Source organism: Paramisgurnus dabryanus, chromosome 24, assembly GCF_030506205.2.
Source record: "Paramisgurnus dabryanus chromosome 24, PD_genome_1.1, whole genome shotgun sequence".
In the NCBI taxonomy this organism is placed as follows: Eukaryota; Metazoa; Chordata; class Actinopteri; order Cypriniformes; family Cobitidae; genus Paramisgurnus; species Paramisgurnus dabryanus.
This window is the reverse complement of record NC_133360.1, coordinates 15117193-15139579: the sequence shown is the minus strand read 5'-3', so window position 1 is coordinate 15139579 and position 22387 is coordinate 15117193. Positions and strand designations below refer to the sequence as shown.

Genomic DNA, 22387 nt, shown 5'->3' with positions numbered 1-22387 from the left:
TCATTTGCATTTAAAAGGACACACCCAAAAACCGGATTTTTTTTGCTACAAAGTGGCAATTTAAACATGCTATAATAACTTATCTATATGGTATTTTGACTCTGGGGACATAAAATATTTTTTGACATCTTAAAAAAGTCTCATAATATGACCCCTTTAAAAATTACAACAAAAATACATTCACACGAGGAAAATACAACCTATATTTATGCAGCCTTGATGTTAATAGATGATACTGTACATACTTGTTCTGGTGATTCTTTCTGGAGCTGTTATGGGACTTTAAAACAAAGTTGTCTTATCGGTGAACTTGTTTGGTACTGACATTTGTTGAAACAATTGTAACTGATGTTGCATCAAGAATGACACAAATATGTCATAAAATGTGACATAATTTTACATATACAACGTGAAAACATAGAATTAGGTGCCTGAACTTACCAAGTGTCTGATAACAGTCCTTATTTTGAATAAGCCTGATAAATATATGCAAATATATAAATATATACATAAACCCACATATAATTTAAACAAAAATTATCAAATTAGTAGTTGTTTGAAGCTAAAAAGACAGCTCTTACCAGGCAAATGTGGTCTTGTAGAAACACAGAGGTGTATGAGGAGGTAGAGGTTTTAATGTCAGGCAGTGTCTCAAGTTCTTCAGAGTTTTGATAGACAGGCACAGCTGAGACACAATTATTAAAAATACAAGCGCTTATGATTTTACAATATTCTATATGCAGTTTTCAATTTTAAAAAATGTGTTATTAATGTTTAAATACAAACATAAACAGGAAATCATGTCAGTGTCCTGTTAATGCTATAATAATAATAATGTTTATTAAAATCTTTTGGATAACTTCATATTTTTATATACTACATATAAGGAATATTTAATGTAGCATATTGCTTTAGACTAATAAAATAAATATTGTGCATAGCCTGACATTTAAATATAATGATATAAATATAATAGCTTATATAATAATAAATATATGTTAAGAGTGATGTAACAGTAAGACTTCTGTTTAATAATTTAGTTTAATTTTTTTAACGGCTCTACAAAGCAATTGTCACATTTTGTAACTTTACATTCTAATATAAATTGTTTTTTTCCACTCGTCTGAAAACGTGACGTAGTGATGAAGACACGCCCACTCGCGCGCGTCCGCGTTCCCACTATAAATATTGCGGGCCTACAATCTTAACACATTAGGTCGGAGCACGGGAAGAAAACTATTCGTGCATTGACGTTGGCCGGATGGTTAAATCCAACCTTCAGACGATACTGAATAGTCACTGTTTTGTCAGAGAAAAAGAGAGTAATATATCCAAGATGCCAGTGATCGAACTGACCCGTAATAAACCTGAGCGTGAAAGGTAAAGTAGGACTTTATGTAGGACTTGTAGTCAGCTAACGTTAGCTCACCGGAGGCCTTGTTTGAGCAATGAAGCCTGTGTTATGCTTTAGCATCTAAATAATGATGAAATACAATGAAATGTATATTCGTGTGTCTGTTTGGTATTATTATACATATTAAGTCTTATAGAAAAAGCCTGAGTTAAATCATTCAGTGGCGTGAGTTGTTATTCTCCAGCAAATAATAGTTAGTCTGTATATCAAATAGAAAGAGTACCTAGTCTACGTAAACGATTTGTGTTGTCAATCAGTCTGTTAATTAAAATGATTGACGGGCAAGTTAACCGTTTTTTTTTTTTTTTTTGGCGCGTGCGAACATTCTAGAAACAATTTGGTTCTAATCGGTCAGTTTTTACTGTCATATGTTGGTTTAAATGACTACATTTGGGTTTGTGACTGTCTTAAAAAAAACGACTGTCGTTTAATATCCACAGAGTCATCTCATAACGCGAAGTTTCTTTACATTCTTTTTGATATATAAATGTTAATGCGTTTGTCGCTTTATTCAGGTCTATATAACGTTAACAGCTCAACAAGTGATTGACGGATTGGTTTTAGCACGTTAACATGCTAGCTTAAGTCAATCATAGAGAGAATTACTAATATGACGCTGCGTTTTGTGTTCTTGAGCTGTATTTTGCGTTAGTTGTCATTAAAAAGAATAAAACGATCCACAACTTTGTCTGTGTGAATCTGTTTTAATAACCATTAATCGCAGGTAAGGTAGGGTGCTAATGGCTAACATGTCGCCTCGCCCATCCCCCACTTGTTTGTGTCTCGTGCGTCATTGCTACTGTATGTATTACCATGGTGGTGAATCATTTAATATAGGAAATGAAATGGGTAATAAATTACAAAATCTAGGATACTGTTGTTACTGTTAAGTAGTGCACGTATGTAACATACCAAAAGCTGACTTGACTGGTAAATAAAACCTTACGTTTCCCTTGATAAACCACGTGGTTTTATTATAGTAAAGTGTAATTAAAGCGTTTAGTTTTTGGCAGAATTATTACCATTTGTAGTATTTTAATTACAAATACTATATTTAAACACCTGTTACTACAGTAAAAAAAATTAATCAAATCAGCAAATAAAATTGTAGGTCATAAGAGCTAAATATGTGATTTCTCGGTCTTGTGATTTAGGTGTTTGCATGTCATAACTTGATCATTGCAGTATGTTTATGCAGTTTACCTATCGGCTGCATCGTTGTAGGAAGTTGCGAAACCCCCTTTGTCTGAAATATGGAAATGTGTAACACATCCTGATTTACAGGCTTAGAAATTTGGCATTACATTTGGTTCCAGCATTTGTCACCTATCGTGAAGGCATTTATTAAATATTTCCTTAGGTAACCACCTTTACTCATCAGGTTTAAATGATTGATGTACATCAGTGTTCATTCGTTTATTACTGGCTGTTGTGTAACTAGTGTTTACCCCATCCTTTTTGGCTGCAATGATGTATGGTAGTAAGCCTTCAGTGTGAGATGCAAAATTAAGCTCTTTTTTTTTTTTGTTACTTCCATTGTATAGCTTTGTTACGTAAAATATAAAAGTGAAATTGGGTCACTCTGGCTTGTGCAGCTTCTGTTGCGGTCAGGTTGAGAAATTTTCATATGCATTCGGCATTCAAAAGTTACTTTGGTCTGCTTTGTTTACAGATGCTGGAAAATCTTAAGTGTGTTGGTTTCGGTATAGTTTGTCTACTTGCATGTGCAAGACGTATGATAATTGGATAGAACTAGGAACAAACTGTGTGATCCTGTCTGTGATATCCAGGCTAATCTTAGTATGTGATAAGAGAATCAAAATTCTATTTAATTAATTGATTTTTTAATATTTAAATCCGTATTAAAGGGATCAAGGTTATATTTTCACAGAATGTTCTTTACATTAATGTACGATAATTTTATCTACAAAATAGTAAATCACAAAGTTGTTGCACGGACTGCGTCACATCTAACAACATTTGTGTCTTGATGCTCAGTTTTTAAATGCCAGAGGTTTTTCACCCATGCATTGGTGTTTGAAAAAGCTGTGTTTTTTTTAGCAAGTTTTTGCTTTAAATGTTTACTGTAGAATTTTGCGCCATCTATTGGTGAGACTGTGAATTGCAACCCACAGCTCAACTTTTCCTTTTGAAACGTATAGAAGAAAAAACATGTTATCTGAGAGAACAAAGTGACAAAGTGTGCTCTGTTAAGCAGTTTGTCTGTTTAGGGCTACTGTAGAGACGTTACAGCGACTTCCATGTAAGGAGACCCTCGGTGCATTATCATTCTAAAGTAATAAAAACAATACCGTTCATTATGTAAGGTCTTTATACACCATTGATAATATGGTTATGTGTATTGTGTTGCATTTTTGTTAAGGGTCCTTCGTAGTTAAACAATGCACCTTTTAAAGGGACACTCCACTTTTTTTGAAAATAGGCTAATTTTTCAGTTCCCTGGTTAATTTGGTTAATTTTGAGCATGATGCTAATGGTCTAATCGGATTCAATTGATTATGCTAAGCTATGCTAGAAGTGGTACCGCCAGACCCGGAGATCGGCTGAATGGATTCCAAAACTGTAAAAATCAAATGTTTAACTATAGGGGAGCTGGATAAAAGTGGAGTTTCCCTTTTAAAGTGGCATTTATGTCTTGTGTTCTCATTCAGTATTGTTTGTCAGCGGTGTTTTTGTCCTGTCATAATAGTAATTAGTTGTGTTGTGTTTGCAGTTCCCATCGCTGCAGTAACCCGTGTCCGGGGCCTCTGTGGTGTTCCTGATGTCCCTCACCCACCCCTGAAGATCCCAGGTGGGCGAGGGAATGATCAAAGGGATCACAGTCTTTCAGCTAAGATATTCTATTCTGTAAGTACAGTGCTTACGGCCTTGTTTCTACTTCCTTTATTTATAAATTAAGGAAATGCACTTTATTTTCTGAAGAATTTTAACCGTAACCTTGTTTGTGAAATCCAGAATAAAGTCTTAATTAAATTGAGATTAAAAGCATCAAAATTTGATTTCATTTATTGATTTCAGATTGATTTCAGTCACGTGACCTTACTCAAGTCAGTATGTAAGAGATCAAGATTATATTTTAACAGGATGTTCTTTACATTATGTAGGATGATTTTGTTGAAAACAGTAAAGTGACCTTAGCTGGGTTTTCACAGGCAATGTCCCATAAACTTTTAAAATAAAGGTGAAACTCATACATTAATTCGTATGCCATTGGCAGATGTGGCATAGAGTTCATAGAGACCCTGTGACAGTTCTTTATTTTGCTGACTATTACAGCACTGTCTTTGTATACTTCACAAAGATAGCGTTTATTGCTCCCACAAAGCAGCGGTTTCGAAGAGCAAGGTTCAACAATTCCAAGCGACACATTAATCCCATAATGTCATCTCGTTTCTCTTATAAACAATTAAAACTTCTCAATTCCACCATCTAATTCCTTCTCTTATTAATGTAATGGATTGTGTATTTGGAAATTGTTTATATAAATAACTTTGTTTACTTCATAGGATGCTCAGTTACTAGTTCTTGAGGAAGCTCCTCAGGTCAACAGCCGCGTTCGATTTTTGCTCTTTGAGCGTCGCTGCTCTGTGAACAAACGCTTGGTGTGGAGGGGTGCGCTAAAGGGGACAGGTCTTTACATTGAAATTCCCCCTGGTGTACTTCCCGAAGGGAGTAAAGAGAGGTTGGTTAAATTTATCACACTACTTCTACATTTACACATTGCGATGGATGATTGAGAGATGAGATTATCCACTCATTGGTTATATATATATTTTTTTGTTCTAGTTTTTCACTCTTGCTGGAGTTTGCAGAGGAGAAGTTGCAGGTTGATCACGTTTTCATCTGCTTCCACAAGAGTCGAGATGACAGAGGTGAGGCTATTTGCTTTTCCTATTCCAGTTTTCATGTCTCTTGATGTCAACTTCTGTCTTGATTTTAATCACATTTTTTTCTTTCAGCATCATTGCTGCGGACGTTCAGTTTCATGGGCTTTGAGATTGTGAGACCAGGTCATCCCCTTGTCCCAACCCGCCCCGACGCTTTCTTCATGGCTTACAGGATCGAAAGAGACTCCGATAGTGACGCATAGATTATAATCACATCCTTGCTTGTAATAACTATACCATTTCACCTAAACGTGGTCACTATTAAATGAAACATTGAGTTTGAATGTGTCAGATTGAGACATCTTGTTAATTACCGCGTTGTACCTGTAACGATTGTGCCGTGTTTTCATTTGTCATATTTGCACTAGTGTAACCAAATTTTCAGTGACCATTAGTCTACAAACCATTACTACTGGGTTCGGCCAAAAAGTAATTGGTTTTTATGCTGGTTTTTCCCCTTTTCCCATTCCCACACAGTGATTGTTATAGGGTGTAATATTTATGGTTAAGATTCCCCAAGCAACAATCTATGTAGAATCGTGGTTTTCATTGCTGATATTGATTTTTCTTTTATCTGTGTTTTCAAGTTGTTTCTTAATGTGTGCATGAATCTTGAGGATTTTAGTTATGATTTCAATTGGATTTGTTTGCATGTTTACTACAGTGTGCAGAATAAAGTGCTCACCCTACACAGCCTTGGTCTTGGTACTTTCACATCTGTATGCATGTACGTTTTTATAGGATCATGTTTCTGTTAATTTATTCTGTAATGCCCTTCAGACCCCTAAGGATATTTCGTAACACTAATTTTTCGAAATAGTGTATTGTTAATAAGTAAACTTTTCAAGGTCAAATTATAACAAACTAAGCTGATTTCATAACACCGTTTGAATATCGTTTTACTTGCTAAAATGTAGTAATCTGCACTGTGTGACTAAAAATTTGATTGGCAAATGTACTCTAAGCTAAGGATGCATGTTTTTGCAAGAATTACCCCGAAAAATAGTTCTACTAAAGTCAGTGTTTTTGAAACGTTTAGGCATGCACGTGTAGGGTGCATCCCTTTGTGGGCCCCCAAAGAAAAGTCATGCAATGAAAGCTCTCAAACTTAAAATGTTAATTAGACAAAACAATAAGGGGCGGTTTCCCAGACACGGATTAGACTAATCCTAGACCAGGGTTCCCCAAATCTTACCCTAGAGAGCCGGAGCACTATAGAGTTTAGCTCCAACCCTAATCATACTTACCCGCCTGTGATTTTCTAGGGATCATGAAGACCTTGGTTCGCTTGCTCAGGTGTGTTTGATCAGGTTTGGAGCTTAAGTCTGCTGTGCTCCGGCCCTCCAGGGTAAGATTTGGGGAACCCTGTCCTAGACTAAAAAAATGTAAATGTAAGAGCTGTCCAAACTGAAAAGAACTCGCACTCACATATCTTAAAATACATGAGTGACCTTGATTTGCCTTAACATTTTTAGTAAGGCTTGGTTGTTAAAACTAGTTATACTACCCAATTAAACTAAGGCCAGGCCTAGTCCTGGTTTAAGCTAATCCCAGTCCAGGAAACCACCCTAAAATTATACAATGTAGTACTGTTGCTTGGTAGCTATATTTTTTCTGAGGTTAGATTACAAAGAAGTTAATAAATTGTGTTCTAAAATGTCATAAAACTGGTTCATCCTGGCCCACCCCGTTTGAGAATCGCTGTGGTGTGTAATCGTGAAAGGTATATGAATAAGACGTGACAGAATGTGAATCACAAAGATAAGACTTTGGGACAGCAATATCTGTTTATTGTAATTGAGAAGTTTATAGATCATGTATCTAAGTGATCTTTGGGTTAGCTTGCCAACTGTTTATTAGGCTACAAAATTTTAAAGCCTAAATAAAACGTTTAATACTTTAAACCGGTCTTACAAAGTTGTGAAGACCTAATTGTGCCGTTATGCTATGAAGCGTCTCGATGTCTGTAAAAGATAAATATTGCAGGCAGAGATAATCTTCCCAGTCCAAGCCATGCTGTTCTCGAAACAGTCCTTGCTCAGCGAGTTTGAGAACCAAAAGAGATTGCTTAACTAACAGCCAGTTAGAAAACAAAGTGCTCTCCATTTGGTTGTGCTGGAAGAGTCCCTTTCTGGGACCCCAAAGTAGTACCTGGAGGACACTTGGTACATCCGCCATTAGTATCTCAGGTTTATCCGATGAGAGCTGGGTGATCAGCCAAAGCAAGCCTGGAGAGTATGGAGTAGGCACTTTGCACAGGGCCGAGCCACTGTCGGTGAGGTGTAGACAGTACTTGAGCAAATCCCCCAACTGGTGTTCTTGCAATGTTGCTTTTTCCTCATCCTCAAAGTTGAGCAACACACGAGGGGTGCCCCATTTCTCCCATAAGGCTTGACACATCTCGCCTTTCGTCTTCCCGTTGTCTAGTTGGTCCTCGGAGACTGTGATCTTATTAGGTTCACCCGAAGAAGGGTCTGAATTTACGTCTCTTCCCTTCTTCATCTCACTCAGGTATTCTCTAGTGTCCACTGCCTTCCATGTGACACTAGGCCACACTAACATGAAACTCTGTGGTTTCAGTTCCTTGTGAGTTACGTTGTATTGTCCAAGGACCTGTAGTCCCATTACCAATTGGAGGACAAGAAGACAAAGCCTCCTCTCATAAACCTCAGGGTGGGTACAGTGCAAAGAGTGTCCCTCCTCAACAAAGTCCTCAAGTGTTCCCAATGGAAAGTCTCTTGACACAGTCACACTGACACCTTTCTCCAGGAGAGAGACAACTGTTTGCTGTTGGCATGCATCTGTGCTGCCCCCATGTGATGGATCTGGTGTTGTCTGAGGACTTTCTGGTTGTAAGGCATGAGTTCGATTTAGAGCTGTGCATTGTGGGAAATGGACCACACCTTGTTCGAGGTTTGGATGTAGCAAAGGACAATCTGATGCCGAATCCTCTCTGTGAACCTGCAAGAAACATTGAGGAATTAAGTTTGGGAGTTCATTCAACATTCCAGTATCGGAATTGTCACAATATTGTTATTTACTCAAAAACAGCATGTGTCTTCAAAAAGACGTTATAGTGCAACTAAAAACATGCAATTAAATCTACCCAGCATATGTCAAACTGTCGTGCTGTTGCTCAACACCTGGCATAATGGAGGAAGTGTGGTTTGAGGCTTTTTGTACTTCTAGCCAGAGTTGCCTTATAAGGATGTGCTTTCTGCATGTGGTTCGAGGGCTCAGCCTGGGAAAGTGTTGATGGCCTATTTACAGTTGATGATTAAATAACTTGCATATTGCTAAACTAAATAAACTACATTTAACATGTAACAGTGTTTAGTTTATAGTTAATGTTATCACCTTAGCTGCAAACAGCCTCCTGGGAATCTTTGGACAACACACCAAGTAGTAAATGTCCTTCCCAGTCCACTGCTGTCCGCTAAGAAGAAAGTCATTCGGGTGGGACGTCTTCACAATCTTGCTTTCCTGCTCGTTCACGAAGACGCTTGTTTCAATCGTCTGCAACACTTCCCTCAGAAACTGTAGGTAACACTCTTGAATGCTCATGGAGACCTGCTCATAGCTCTGGAAGCTTCTGAGGAGTCTGCAGAGTTGCTCATCCGGGATGTCGAAAGTCACCTGTTGCAAGATCTGACCTTCACGTAGCTCTTCTTCGTAGTTCTCCTTTTGTTCTTGGAATGGTGTTTTCATGTATAGGGGATTATCATAGTTGTGGGTTCCTGAATAAGGTGGGTCCAGAGCATCTGTTGGCAGTGATATGGTTCTTCTCAGACTCTTTTTGGGTACAGGAGGAGGAGTTTGGTCTGAGAAGAATCTCGCCTGGTGATGTTCTGTGCAAACGACAGATAGGAGAGTGTCAGTATTACAGTATTCTGTGCAATTGCACGCACACCTGCATAACTGCATGCATAGATCTGGTACATGAGTGCAAGAAAATGTCAAGAGAAATAACGAAATGAAATTCTGTGGAATCCGAAGTGGTTTTGGTTTATCAGGTGTTACTTCTACTTTAACAGAAATGGAGAAGGCTTTGCATGTGACATATGCCAGTATGCACCCCTCACATTACCTAGGTCCTTATTTTCTGCAAAACTAAGCTCGCTTTTTATCTGTATAAATCCATTGTGTACTTACCGTATCGATGTATCGGACAGTGGATCGCATTACAGTCAGTAGATACGAACACATCAGCGAATGGTGTCAAAGGCGTCTGTGGTTCAGACAACGGTAGATCTACGTTCAGCTCTACATCCTGGATGGAGCTTGAAGATGACTGACTCCTGCACATGTGCACATGCAAATCACATTGATCCGGAAATATGATAACATTAGAACATGTTACAAAGCTTTTCATTTGTCAGTTCACTTTACCGACCAACTATTTTTTAAGCAATACGAAGTTTCTTACATCACAGCTGTTATGCGTCAACATCTTACCTGCGCTGTTTGATGGGCAATGCAGGTGGCAATGTCCTTCCTGGCTCTCCCAGGAGAGCGTGGTCTCCTGCCTGATGCATTTTAGTTTAGCGTGTGACAGAGTAAGGGTTCGATTATGCATTGCACCCTCCTCCAACTGTCAGTTCCTGTAGTTTTCTTCCAGTGTCAGCACACATGCAGCTTTTTTATGTGCTCTCTCTCTCTTTTTGTCTCACACACATAGCCTCAGATTATCTTACATCTGAGGTTGGCAGCGGAAAAGTATAACGCACATCTGTTTACTACAACTTTGAAAAGTTGTAATACAAGCTTACTGTAAAGTTTTAACATTAACTTGCAGTGTTCTAATGCACCGGGCCAAATTTGTGTAAAACCAAGGTTTCATTTTTGGTAAGTATTTCTATACATAAAGGAAACACATTTTGTGGTATCTAATAGTTTTGCTTTTTAGAGAACTTGAAACCAAATTTTATTGCAGCTCTACTGATAGTGCATGATACTGGCAATGCCATATAAAGTGACTTTAAATTGCACGGTAAGTAAGATGAAAGTTTATGCCAAATGCATTAATGCAAGCGCTTTACTCCAGACTGGCTGACAAAAAATTAAAGTTGGGGAGGGATGTTTAATAAATGCTATTTGTGGTTACTCACTTCCTTGTAATATGATGTTTAAGCACAACCAAATGTGTGAATGTGTTCTGCATAAAATAAAAGCCATATAGGACATTATAAACACATTATTAAAGAACATTTTATTTAGGTTACATGAATGCATTAATGTAGAGATGTTTATCGAAATCAGCTAACATTAAGGTAAACATGCACTGGGACAGTTTTTAAGGTCCTTGTTGTGACAAAATAACCACAAATCTACAACAATAAAAAACCCAGCACATAACAGAGGCATAGAGGTTGTTCTCAAAATCATTAATTTAAGATCACTAGAGGGTGCTGTTGTTCTTTTTTTACACAATAAGAAACCCCAAGCATGAAATTGAAGTCTAAAGATTTAAAGATGACGTAGTTCAGTTTGACTGAGGCATTAATACTACGTTTGATGCACATTGTGGACTTACACTCAATGAGCTTTTGAATAGTCAGCCATCATCACCAGCCAAAGCTTTTATAGTCATCAATTTAATTTGCAATTAGACAAAACCAGTTTGAACCTAATCTGTGATTTGCATGTTTTAGTGAATATCATCTCTCATGGTTTGGGCAAAGAGTGCAAACATTGTTTTTTACACATTGATCATTTCAAGTGCAGATCAAAGGATGAATTGCTCACTTCTAATTTAAGAAACGGGTGCATGGTGCGAGGTCGCTTTCAGTTGCTAATGAAAACGAACAAGGAAGAGAGCAATAGAGAGATAGAAGAAGAGACCTAAACAATGAAGACTAAGAGGTGGATCGTCATTAGACTGAAATGTTGCACTTAGTAAACACTTCAGTAAACATGCTGTGGCTGGATCCTTATTATGCACAATTGCTGATTTACGTCAAGCAGTGTTTTCATGCAAAACCAACCAACTTATGTTGCGAACCAATTTTTGGACCTAAATAAATATCTTACTCAGACGTAACAATGACAGTTGAAAAAACAATATGTAGATACTGTATAATAGTACAGTGGTTCTACACTATAAAAAATGCAGAATAAAGTTAAAACAACTTGGTTTTGCAAGTCAATTCAACTTAATGAATTTAAGTTTTAAGAACTTAATGTTTAAGTTAAAATAGCATAAAAATATTGGTTGATTTGACAAAATGCTGCATTTTTCTTTTTAGACTGTATGCAGACTTTCTAGTCTACTTATAAAATACACTGTGTGCAGAAATATTATGCAAGTGATGATTTTGACAATATCTTCAGTTTGTTCATACTTTCCAACTCAAAGCTGTAAACTTAAATGCTGCGTGGATTTAATGCATATCAGGTGATATGTGTTTGTGTTACGAGGTAGGGTGTGGCCGAAAAAAATCAACACCCTATATTAAGGTGTCCATTATTAATAGGCAGATTGTTCTCCTAAAGAAAAATGGGAGAAAAAGTTTATCTGACTCTGAAAAATCAAAAATTGTAAAAGGTCTTTCAGAGGGATGCAGCACTCTTGAAATATCTAAGATTTTGGGGCGTGATCACAGAACCATCAGACGTTTTGTTGCAAACAGGGTCGCAAGAAACGTGTTGATAAGAAAAGACGCAAATTAACCGCCAAGATTTTAGAAGAATCAAATATAACGCTACCAGGAAACCATTATCATCCAGTGTTGCCATATTCCACAGCGGCAACCTACCTGGACTGTCAAGAAGTACAAGGTGTTCAGTTCTCAGAGACATGGCCATGGTAAGAAAGGCTGAAACCCGACCACTTCTGAACAGGACACATAAGCTGAAATGTCAACAATGGGCCAAGAAATATATGAAGATTGATTTTTCAAAGGTTTTGCGGACTGATGAGATAAGAGTGACTCTTGACGGACCAGATGGATGGGCCCGTGGTTGGATCACTAACGGACAAAGAGCTCCACTTCGACTTAGACTGCAGCAAGGTGGAGATGGGGTACTGGTTTGGGCAGGTATTATTAAAGATGAGCTAGTTGGACCTTTTCGGGTTGAAAATAGACTCAAAATTAACTCTCGGAACTACTGCCAATTTATAGAAGATACATCCATCACATGCATTAAAGTATTCAATTGCATGGCTGGCCAGTAAAGGCCTAAAAGATGAAAAACTAATGACGGGGCCCCCTTCTTCATCTGACTTAAACCCTATTGAGAACTTTTGGGCCCTTCTTAAGCAGGACATTTTCAGTGAAGGTAAACATTACACCTCTCTGAACAGTGTCTGGGAGGCTGTGGTTGCGGCTGCACAAAAAGTTGATTCTGACCAGATCAAGAAACTGATTGACGTTAATGAAAGGCTTGTGACTGTTATCGAAAAGAAGGGAGGCTATATTGGTCACTGAGGATTTTTTCCGAAATTTCCGAAATGTTTCTTTGGAAATTTTTAGTTTGTTTAATATTCTCACTTTAACAGGTCCAAATAAACAAGTGTGACGGGAAAATCTTTGTTTTTCATGTAGTTGCATAATAATTCTGCACACTAATAGTTGCCTAATAACGGTGTAGATCTAACTACTCTCTTAAGAAAGGCAAAACTTCACTTTTACTACTTAATGTTCAGGTTTGAGGGTTTTTTTAACATTTTGGATTGGCCAAGAGCACTGTACTTGTACAATAACACTTGCCTAATAATTCTGTGCACACAGTGTATACTATTTAGCACTTTTATTACAATTTATTTCAAGTTTCTTGACTAGTGAGGAGTTTATAAAAAATAAAGTTGAAACGACTTAAAGGGGACATATCATGAAAATCTGACTTTTTTTTCATGTTTGCTATAACTGGGTCTTCAGTGCTTCTATCAACCTAGAAATGTAAAAAAACAACAACCCAGTAACCATGGCCGTAGCCAGGGGTTGAAAAGTAGTGAAGTCCAGGGCAGTTAAGAGTTAACAAATGCACTTTAAGTAGACTTCGTAAATGTACTATTTTGTGCACTCAAGTTGTGGTTAATATACCAAAATATACCCACGCTAATAGATGTGCCATTTGATTACGATTTAGGTGCTTGTGACCCCGTGTTGCCAGATATTAGTACGAAAACAAATAAAATAGGCCATAAAGAAAAAAATATTTTAATAGAAATAAAACTAAAAAGACATTGCTAATATTAACCTGCACCTTCTCACTATACATTTCCCAAAGTGTCACAATAATTGATAAAACATAAAAAAAGGAGGATTTTCACAATGGGATTAGGCAACAATGCAAATGCTGCACTCATGGCCGCCAACGTCTCACAGCTGCTTGACTCAATCTCCGTTATTTTACGCTAAACTATACAGTAAACTGTCCAAACTTCATTATATAAGCGAAAGCCAATATGAGTCATTTATAAATGACTAATTAGTCATTCAGAGAACTTCAAATGTTATTTTTTAATATGAAAAATTTACAGTCCGGACCACGGTGGCCTCATAGCTAACTATGGCCATACCAGTAACTTAGTTTTTGTAAACCATTCTCTGCTAGCATGTGAAAAAATAGGTAATTGAAAATGTGCTCCCCTTGTGATGTCAGAATAATTTGATAATTATGTTCGTAAAAACCAATAAAATGTCCTAATTTAACTAAGAAGTAGTCCTGGATTAATCTAAGCCATGTCTGGCAAACCACCCCATAGACGGTTTGATCGGACCTACTCCTGTTGTTGCAGTAACGCGTCTGGACGAAACATAACTTCCGGTCTCTGTTTGTTTAATGATCTGACTAGTGGCTAAACTGAACTCTGGAACAAATACATTGTCGAAAATAACAAATGTTTTGGTTTCCTTAAGATGAGGGGAGATGGTGATCATGGATCACCGCTATGTAAAGGGAGTTTTGGCAGCCAATCTGTAGTTAACATTATATACATTCATTTTACACAGTAACATTAGCTCAGTGTAGTTTTTGATATGCTTTAGCTATGATTTGAACTAAGGTAATCTGCTTGTTATTTATTTGCTTGTTATCAGAAATAAACTATAAATCGACTCTATATTGATTCTTTTGATTCGAAATTTAACGGAATAGCAGGTGTTCCATGAAAGCCGTTTGTTTATGTTGTTACTGCCGAAACTGTCTATCATATAAACATCAATCTTTACAATTGAAACAAATGCATCACTTTAATTATGAAGGTAGCTGTACTTTTTGAAGAAGAGTATCATAGTGCTGAACCACAGAGATCATAGTTTGTTTTGATGCCCATTTTAGTATAGTCACCTAAAAAAGTTTTAGGAAACCTCAGGCAGCATTTAAAATGTATAAATGTCACTGCATTAGATAGAAACCAAGCATTACCGTATTACAAATTAGAGCTTTTTTATTTAAAAAAAGATTGAGGCAGATTTAGTGGATCTATAAAGTCAGATCACACGTGTCCTATAACATCACACTGATCACATTAACATTTAAAAGATTAAACATTTATAATAATAAAAAAAGTTAATAATAATGTAGTTTAATAAATGTGACGTTCGGAAAGTGTCCAAATGCTGTATGTTGTTATAAAAAGATGTTTCATGAAATGCTTTGCCTAAAATATTCTTGTCACTGGTTTTGATACTTTGTGGTATAATGCAATGACATTAATGCACATCTAAGTTTGGCTTAAGTGTCCAGATACATTTTGGGAATACTGTAGGTTAGAGAGCAGAGGCTTTTTAAACATTGGCACGTTCAAAAATACTTTATTTTTCTTGGTCAACATCTGTAATTCTTAATATTTGAACATACAGAATAAATAAAAAATTTACATCAAGAAAACATAAAGCAAGAACTTCTGTTTTTTGTCATCATATTTTAGCAGTAAAGCTTTAATGTATGTTCATCCGAAGATTCAAATTGAAATCGAAAGAGTTTCCTTCTGGTTTCTGAGGTGTTTGCGTAAAACTCCCCAAAGGCTCCTCTTGCTTTTGGTGACTGGCGTTTGGCTAGATGGAGAGGGGTGAATATCTTTCCTCTGAGCCAGCTGTCTCTGAATCTCAGTTTCTGTAACGCTGTGGCTCCTAAAGAACCGATTGCTTGCTGGAGAACGATTTGAAGAGGTACTGGCCCGTATTTGGACTGGGGATGTCCTAACAGGAACGCTTCTTTTCATTTCAAGCTTAGGGTGTCTGGAAAAGATCTCTTCAGGTGAACGTCTGTGCCCAGTCTGGAAGAGGAGTGTCTCTTCGCTGGCCATTTGTGGGCTTTTGCTTAAAGTGATGAAGCCATATGGGGTGGTGACTTTGGGTAGGTGAGGCAGGGAGAGGGCTGCTCTGCTTGCATGGTCAGAGCAATGTTCAGCCTCCATGAATCGACAGCAGAACGAAGGGTCACTTTGGGTGGGCATCCGTTTGAGGGTGGGATGATCCGAGATGCCTCCAACTAGTTTCCTTCCAGGACCAGGAGATGAGCCGAAACCGGAAGATGAGGATGATACTGATGAAGAAAGCGAGGAGGACATGAGTTGAGGAGGGTATGTCTCCAAAATATCTTCGGTGCTATACCAGTCCTCATCTTCTTCAGACTGTTTCTCATTTGATTTGGATCTAAAATTGTCCTCCAGGGCAAGTTTTGGGATGGTGAATTGAGGGATGCTGTCGGGTGTCACGACGATACTGCGTATGCTGTCTTTACTCCCGCGGCTTTCTGACCCAAATGAACTCCCGAACGAGCACGCGCTCGCAGTGGCCCACATAAATGCGCGAATGCCCGCTGAGCTGTGACGACGTGCGAACGGGAATCCCACGCTCTCCGACTCGCTCTCGGTGCACGTTCCTGTGCAGTTTCCAGCGCTGGCAGTGCGCGTAACCGTCATGTTCTTGTGCATTGCTGACATGCTGTATTCTGTTATACTTTATGTATGCAAGGATGTGTTTATCATCACCCGTTTGTGCCTGAACGTGCAACTCCCGACTACATTAAAAGTCTATCATCTCCTTCCCCTTTATATTTCCCCCAGTGTTATTGTTTTGTGCGTGCGTAAATGTGACGTGGGTGGATACATGTCCAAATATGGATCTCCCGGGGTATTTCCGATCTGACAGATCTCCTGCGTGACACAGATGACAGGAAGCTTTACCAAATGGTAAGCATAGTTTGCGCCCAAATACTACAGTTATGTTAAGTATGATTTCACCAGTCTTTAGTGCATTTTAATGTATTTTGATGAAAATGATGGTAAAAATGCAAGAGAAACCTGTTAAGTCCAAACATTAAACCCTACAAATATGTCACGTAGGAAAATTAACATACTTATAAAACTGAAGAAAAAAAATTGTCAGGTAAACCATAGTTACTTTGTGCATTGAGTTTTACCTAAAAAAATGTAATGTGTATTAGTGTAGAATTTAGCATGAAATTTTACAGTACATTATTTTAAAAGGTACTATAGGGGTAGCATGGTACAGTACAGCAGTTCTCAAATGTTAACTCTTTTATATTTTTTTATAGCATAACAAATTAAAAAATAAAAATATAACATTAATGTGGTAACAATAACACAACACTACCACTATAATTGGTGTTAGTATTGTGTTTAAATATATCCACTGTCTTAACAATTTCGTTTTATTGCCGAGTAATTCACGTTATATTGCTGAGTATTGTGTACGGTTTCCGTTTCCCATACTATAAATAACTTGCACTAGATACAGATACAATACTGTGTAGTGTAGTATGCAGTACGCTATTCTTCGCGCAGGCGCGCAGACAAACCGCACCTGTTGTAATTAGTGCGCGCGCAGCAGCACTGATTGCACGCAGCGCGTAAATTGACAGTGAAACGCTAGAATCCAGTCAATGCTTTAATGAAAAGAGTGCATCGAGATGACAAACCAATGCAACTACACCGTTGAGTCTGACATCACCGAGGGTCAAGAGGCAAGTTTGTTTAAATGCATTTAATCCCTGTAAATTTTTGACGTGTACACGGTGCAAGGCCTTCGGACCATGAGATACACAGAGGAACACACGAGCATGAGTTTGTTGCAGATGCGTACTTTGAGTTATGTAACTTTTCTCAACAGAAGAAAGCTGTGGCGAAGAGAGGCGTTATTTCATCCATCCTCTGTCGGATTTCACAGTTTTGGCCAGTCAGTTTTACTGTGAGTAGTGTTATTGTTTAAGAGATTTATCGTAGCTGCACTCTTGCAGTCAAGTATCTTTGCGTTATTGTGGTCACTTCGTATGTTACTTGTGTTTTAAATGGCTGACTGTAAACACATGTCTGTGAAAACCATCCTGTTAAAATCATCCTACATGATAAACGAACATTCTGTGACCAATATAATCTTTATCTTTTAATATTGACTGAGTAAGGTCATGTCAAAGATCAAAATCAATGATTGAAATCAAACTGGCATCTTCTCTGCTTCTTTCAGATGCGGGCTCTACGTGGTTTGTGGTGGTTGTTTGGCTTTTCTGCACCAGTGAAGGCCATCTCGCCATCGGCTGAAGCGAAACAAGGTTCCCCTAAAGAACGACAGTGCAGAACGGTCCGAAAGCGTCTCCGCAGGGCCACCCGCCTACTGTTGGCCATCCTGCCCCGGCGCATCCAGAGCGCTCTGGGTTATCCGGTCTGCACCAGCATTGGCTGTGCTGTGTCCCCAGGTGCGTATTGTTTTCTTGGCTGAATTGGTCGAGCATTGCATTACCCAGCGCAAATATCTGATTTCTAGTGAACACAATTATATTCCTTGAATGCAGCATAAGAGGGTCTGCCAAATGCATGCAAGTAATTTAAATGTAAATCGCTGTACTTGTGATATGATTTAACAATGTGTTGCATTCTAGTTGTCACCTAATCAAGAATGACACGGCTTTCTGTTTATTCTGTTTTTAGAGGTGCGCTGTTCCCCGACCAAACCCTGTGGCAAAGGCAGTAAGAGAAAGCAGGATGACCTGGATGAGGAAGAGGAGGTCGAGCAGCAGTCGTGGGTTGAAGCACTTACTCAGGAGCTGGCAGAGGAAGATCATGCAGATCCAGACTACGAGGTTTGTTCTACCTCACAAATTCACAAGTCCAGTTGATTTTAACATAAAATCACCTTACATAATGTAAACAACATTCTGTGAAAAAACTCTATATATAATATAATAATATAATATAATATAATATAATATAATATAATATAATATAATATAATATAATATAATATAATATAATATAATATAATATAATATAATATAAAAACCTTGATATCTTTAATAATGACTGAGTAAGGTCATTTCAAAGATTAAAATGAATGCTTGAAATTTTACTTTGATTCTCCTAATCTTAAAATTAGATTGAGACTTTCATCTGAATTTCACAGACAGGGTCACATATAGATAAAAATAGATGAAGCTTGCTTCCAAAACACAAAAATAAATTAGTTACCGCCAAAATCAGTATTTAATCTGGTCAGTATAAAAAAGTAAATTCTTTATTTTACGCAAAATCCGATAAATGCCGTGGTGTTCTGTCATCTTTTCTCCCTTTTTTACAAACTGTAGTCCTCCTCCTAAGTGGAATGCAATGAATCCACTTAACCAATCGTAACGCACCATTCCACACATTGTAAACAATAATGACGGCGCTTTGAATACACACAGAATCCTAGTTTTCCTCCATCCACTTTGTACTTCGTGTTCAACAAACAAAAACAAAATAATACTTTTGATGGCATTGATAAACCTTTGGGGGGTGTGTTTTGTTTTTGGTTTTTTTTGTGGTGGGGAAGAAATGTAAGCCATCAAAATCAAATAATTTATGCGAGAGGCACTCATCGAAGGAAAATGCCAGCTGTTGCTTGTACTCTCGACAGCATCAAGCTTCTGTCATGCTAACACATTGACCCCAGGGGATTTTATGAAAAACTTTCGATTGTTTTACGCAACGTCAACGAAAATCGAGCAGGACCAAAACATTTCGCAGCCGATCACTGTCAAAAAAGTTCAGAAACTACATCCCAATAATGACAGCGGCCATGACCGTGTCCTTGATATTAGATTAATGCCATTAATGTTTTTTATCCATGTATACCACTAGTCAACTAAATGAATATAACCTGTCAAAGATGAATGCACATTTATATATTGATTCAATAGATTTATAGCATTTTCAAAACTTATTGCATTTTGTGGAAATCTTTAAAAATTCAAATTATAGATTTGAATTTTTTATTTTATGACCTAAAGATGCTATGTGAAAGTTTGTAACCGAAAATGCTTATAGTGGTTTTCATCTTGTCACTTTCTTTTTGTATAGAAAACACATTTTTACCCGAATGAGTCAAAATGGATTTATTGCGTTTTGTCACCAAACTCTTCAGATATACATTACAGATTTAAGGTCATTCAGCGGAATAAATATTTTTTGCAGGGGGATTCTTGTAAACTATATCATCTCTTCTTTTATTTTTAATTATGTTAAAGTAGTAAAGTGTTTTGTATGTCAGTTTAGACTCGTAAAGATACACTATAATAATTTTTACATGTACATCGGTATTGCCTCCTGCAGCCCAGTGCGGTTGAGACGGACAGTGAGGAATATCGGTCACACAATGACACCGAGAGCGATTTGGAAGTGGAAAAGGGTGTCGTGGTGATCAAAGATTTGGACACGGTAAAGTCATGCGATTTTATCACAAAAATATACCTTAAGTTAATCAGAGTTTTTATTTTATTTCAATTTGCACGTTTTGTATTGCAGGCTGTTTCTCTGGAGGCCTAATGATGGCAGTGTACACCAACACTGTTGTGCACATCGAGTGTGTTGTGTTCATTTTCATTCTTTGGCATTGTCTTTTTCTGGCTAGTTTGATCTCTTCCCAGTTTGCTTGTTTTTGTATGTTCTAATATTAAACTACCAAATAAAAGTATTTGTTTATAGTAAAACTAGTTTGACTTTTTTGCAACGTCCACCGCACATTTTGGCCAGTAGATGGCAGTTGCTCACTGGGATAAAGTACAGTTCTACAGATTGCACATTTAAGTCCTATTTTTGTACTCTGTTTACATTCCTATTGCTCTGGTAGAGGTTGCAAGGGTCATGGGTTTGATCCCAGGGAACTCTCACTGATAAAAGTATTGATAAAAGCATCTGCCGAGTGCATACGTTTAAATAGAATTTTTAATTGCAATCTTTTAAAAGCAAATGAATCAAAGCTGTTTTGCATTTTATTTCAAGTAGCTTTCTGCAGTTGTATTATTTTACAACTTCATTGTTTGCAGACCATCTTTTATCAATTAGGAAAGGGTGGAAGAAACGTTAAAGCATGTTTTTGGTGTGACCACTTGAGTATGAAGGATGTTGGTGCATGACCACCTCCACTACCTCTTTTAATTTGTTTATTAAAAGAGTGGTGGATTATTGCAAAGGACCCCTAACATTCATTTGTGCCCCTGAGAAATACATTTCTGGTTTGATTTGATTTAAGTTGGCACCGATAACGTTTTTAAATGAGAGGAGAACATTATTTTTTTTTAAGGCAATGCGGAGCACTTGCGTGTTTGACGGGATGATGCCCTTAAGGCCAACCATCAAAACGCTTTTTGTTTGTTGCCCTGGCTGAGATTTTTTTCTCCTATTTTTCTTGGAGGCTTAGAAAAAATTGAGATGCTGGTAAGATGGGGAGAAGCCTTTAAAGCATACATCAGATCTATGGTCGTCTGGGATTTCATAGCTGTCAGGCTTTTTTGAATGCGAGATGGTTGCGTCTTGGGGAGCTATGTTTTTAATGTGCCTGAAATAGTTTGCACCAGGAGCAGCCCGTACCCCCATTTTCAACTTTTTTCCTTTTATGTAGAAGATGTCTCTGTGTGCGACTTGAAAGCAGATGTATCACTGATTCTGGAGTCTCCAAGAGTGCCTTTATATCAGGGAATGTTGCATTATTCTAGATTCACAATGTCGTTACCATGAGCCAATCTTGGATGCTGTCTGATGCATCGGGTATTGAGTGTAGTAGATATGATTTTTATGGTTGTATTATGTTTGCTTTATGCCTTCAGATTTATTTGTCCTTGAGGTAACCTCAGGCGGGGTGTACAGATGGCCTATTGCTATTTGGCACACAAAACTGCATCCCTCAGCACATTATGACTCCACTTCTTTGTCACCTTCCTTGAATGACAATGGGTGTAGGAGTCGAGCACATTATCTGACCTAAATGCTATTAACAGATTACCTTGTATTACCCTTTCTTTTAACCTGACTCTGGGATAAATTTTATAACATTGCTAAGGTTATGTGCTTTGTATAGAACTGCTGAAACAGTATGTTCTATATAGTATGAATACATTTTGGACATACTGCATCCCCAATGTTTTTATTGTCATGTGATCTGTATGTCATTTGACATACAGTATGATGGATCGGATGTACATACCGTATGCGCTATTTTAAAAAAGTGCTATTTCACAAGAACAGCTAAATCATCAGGAGTGCATTTCTTGGTACCTAAATTGTCTAAATGAGAGCCACCAGTTCGTAGATTTCCGGTATGTTAAATGTTATTCACTTTTTATTTTGCAACTTATCTGCACACTTGGCCTCATGAGATTGTAAAGTCTCCATCCAATGCACACTTAAAAATCTACAGGGTTCCCACGGGTCCTTGACATCCTTGAAAGTTTGTGAATCTGGGAGGGAAAATTCAAGGCCCTGGGAAGTTTTTGAAAATATACATACATAGATACAGGTCATTGAATCTATTTTATGCAAGAATTTTTATGGAAAAAAATCCATATTCCCTGTGTAGTGTAGGAAAGCATCATAAAAATTCTAGACTTTTTAAGCACACATGCTAAACTGTTCGCTTTAAATGCTTATATCTTCTCTATGCGAATGTTGATTCATACCAAAATGCTTTTTTGCAGTGGCGAACCGTGGGTACTTCAGCTGGGCCTTCAAAATATGCAATGAAGTGCAAATGCCTCTCCATCCATAATACTAGGCTATTCGTATTTCGTTAAATCATACAGTGAACGTGTAAAAATTCTGAGCACGCAAAGTTGAATTATAGAATGG

General features: G+C 37.6%; 3 protein-coding genes across 3 annotated transcripts; 2 read left to right on the top strand and 1 right to left on the bottom strand.

Annotated features, from left to right (window-relative positions):
- Positions 1 to 1199: 1199 nt before the first annotated feature.
- On the top strand, positions 1200 to 6015 carry oaz1a (ornithine decarboxylase antizyme 1a). Its single transcript, XM_065246567.2, is given in 6 exon segments — positions 1200 to 1380; positions 4149 to 4194; positions 4196 to 4282; positions 4942 to 5117; positions 5222 to 5307; positions 5395 to 6015. Coding segments are annotated over 6 exon segments (645 nt in total). The 5' UTR covers positions 1200 to 1261; the 3' UTR covers positions 5526 to 6015.
- Positions 5885 to 10698, bottom strand: LOC135728925 (inactive tyrosine-protein kinase PEAK1). Its single transcript, XM_065246566.2, has 4 exons — positions 9778 to 10698; positions 9475 to 9620; positions 8680 to 9170; positions 5885 to 8283 (listed from the first exon to the last, which is right to left on the bottom strand). Exons 1-4 carry the CDS (start codon positions 9855 to 9857, stop codon positions 7222 to 7224), a joined length of 1779 nt encoding a protein of 592 aa, XP_065102638.1. The 5' UTR covers positions 9858 to 10698; the 3' UTR covers positions 5885 to 7221.
- Positions 10699 to 17096: 6398 nt separating this feature from the next.
- Positions 17097 to 20244, top strand: org (oogenesis-related gene). The gene is made up of 6 exons (XM_065244308.1): positions 17097 to 17256; positions 17403 to 17480; positions 17757 to 17985; positions 18218 to 18369; positions 19877 to 19981; positions 20069 to 20244. Exons 1-6 carry the CDS (start codon positions 17203 to 17205, stop codon positions 20087 to 20089), a joined length of 639 nt encoding a protein of 212 aa, XP_065100380.1. The 5' UTR covers positions 17097 to 17202; the 3' UTR covers positions 20090 to 20244.
- Positions 20245 to 22387: the final 2143 nt, after the last annotated feature.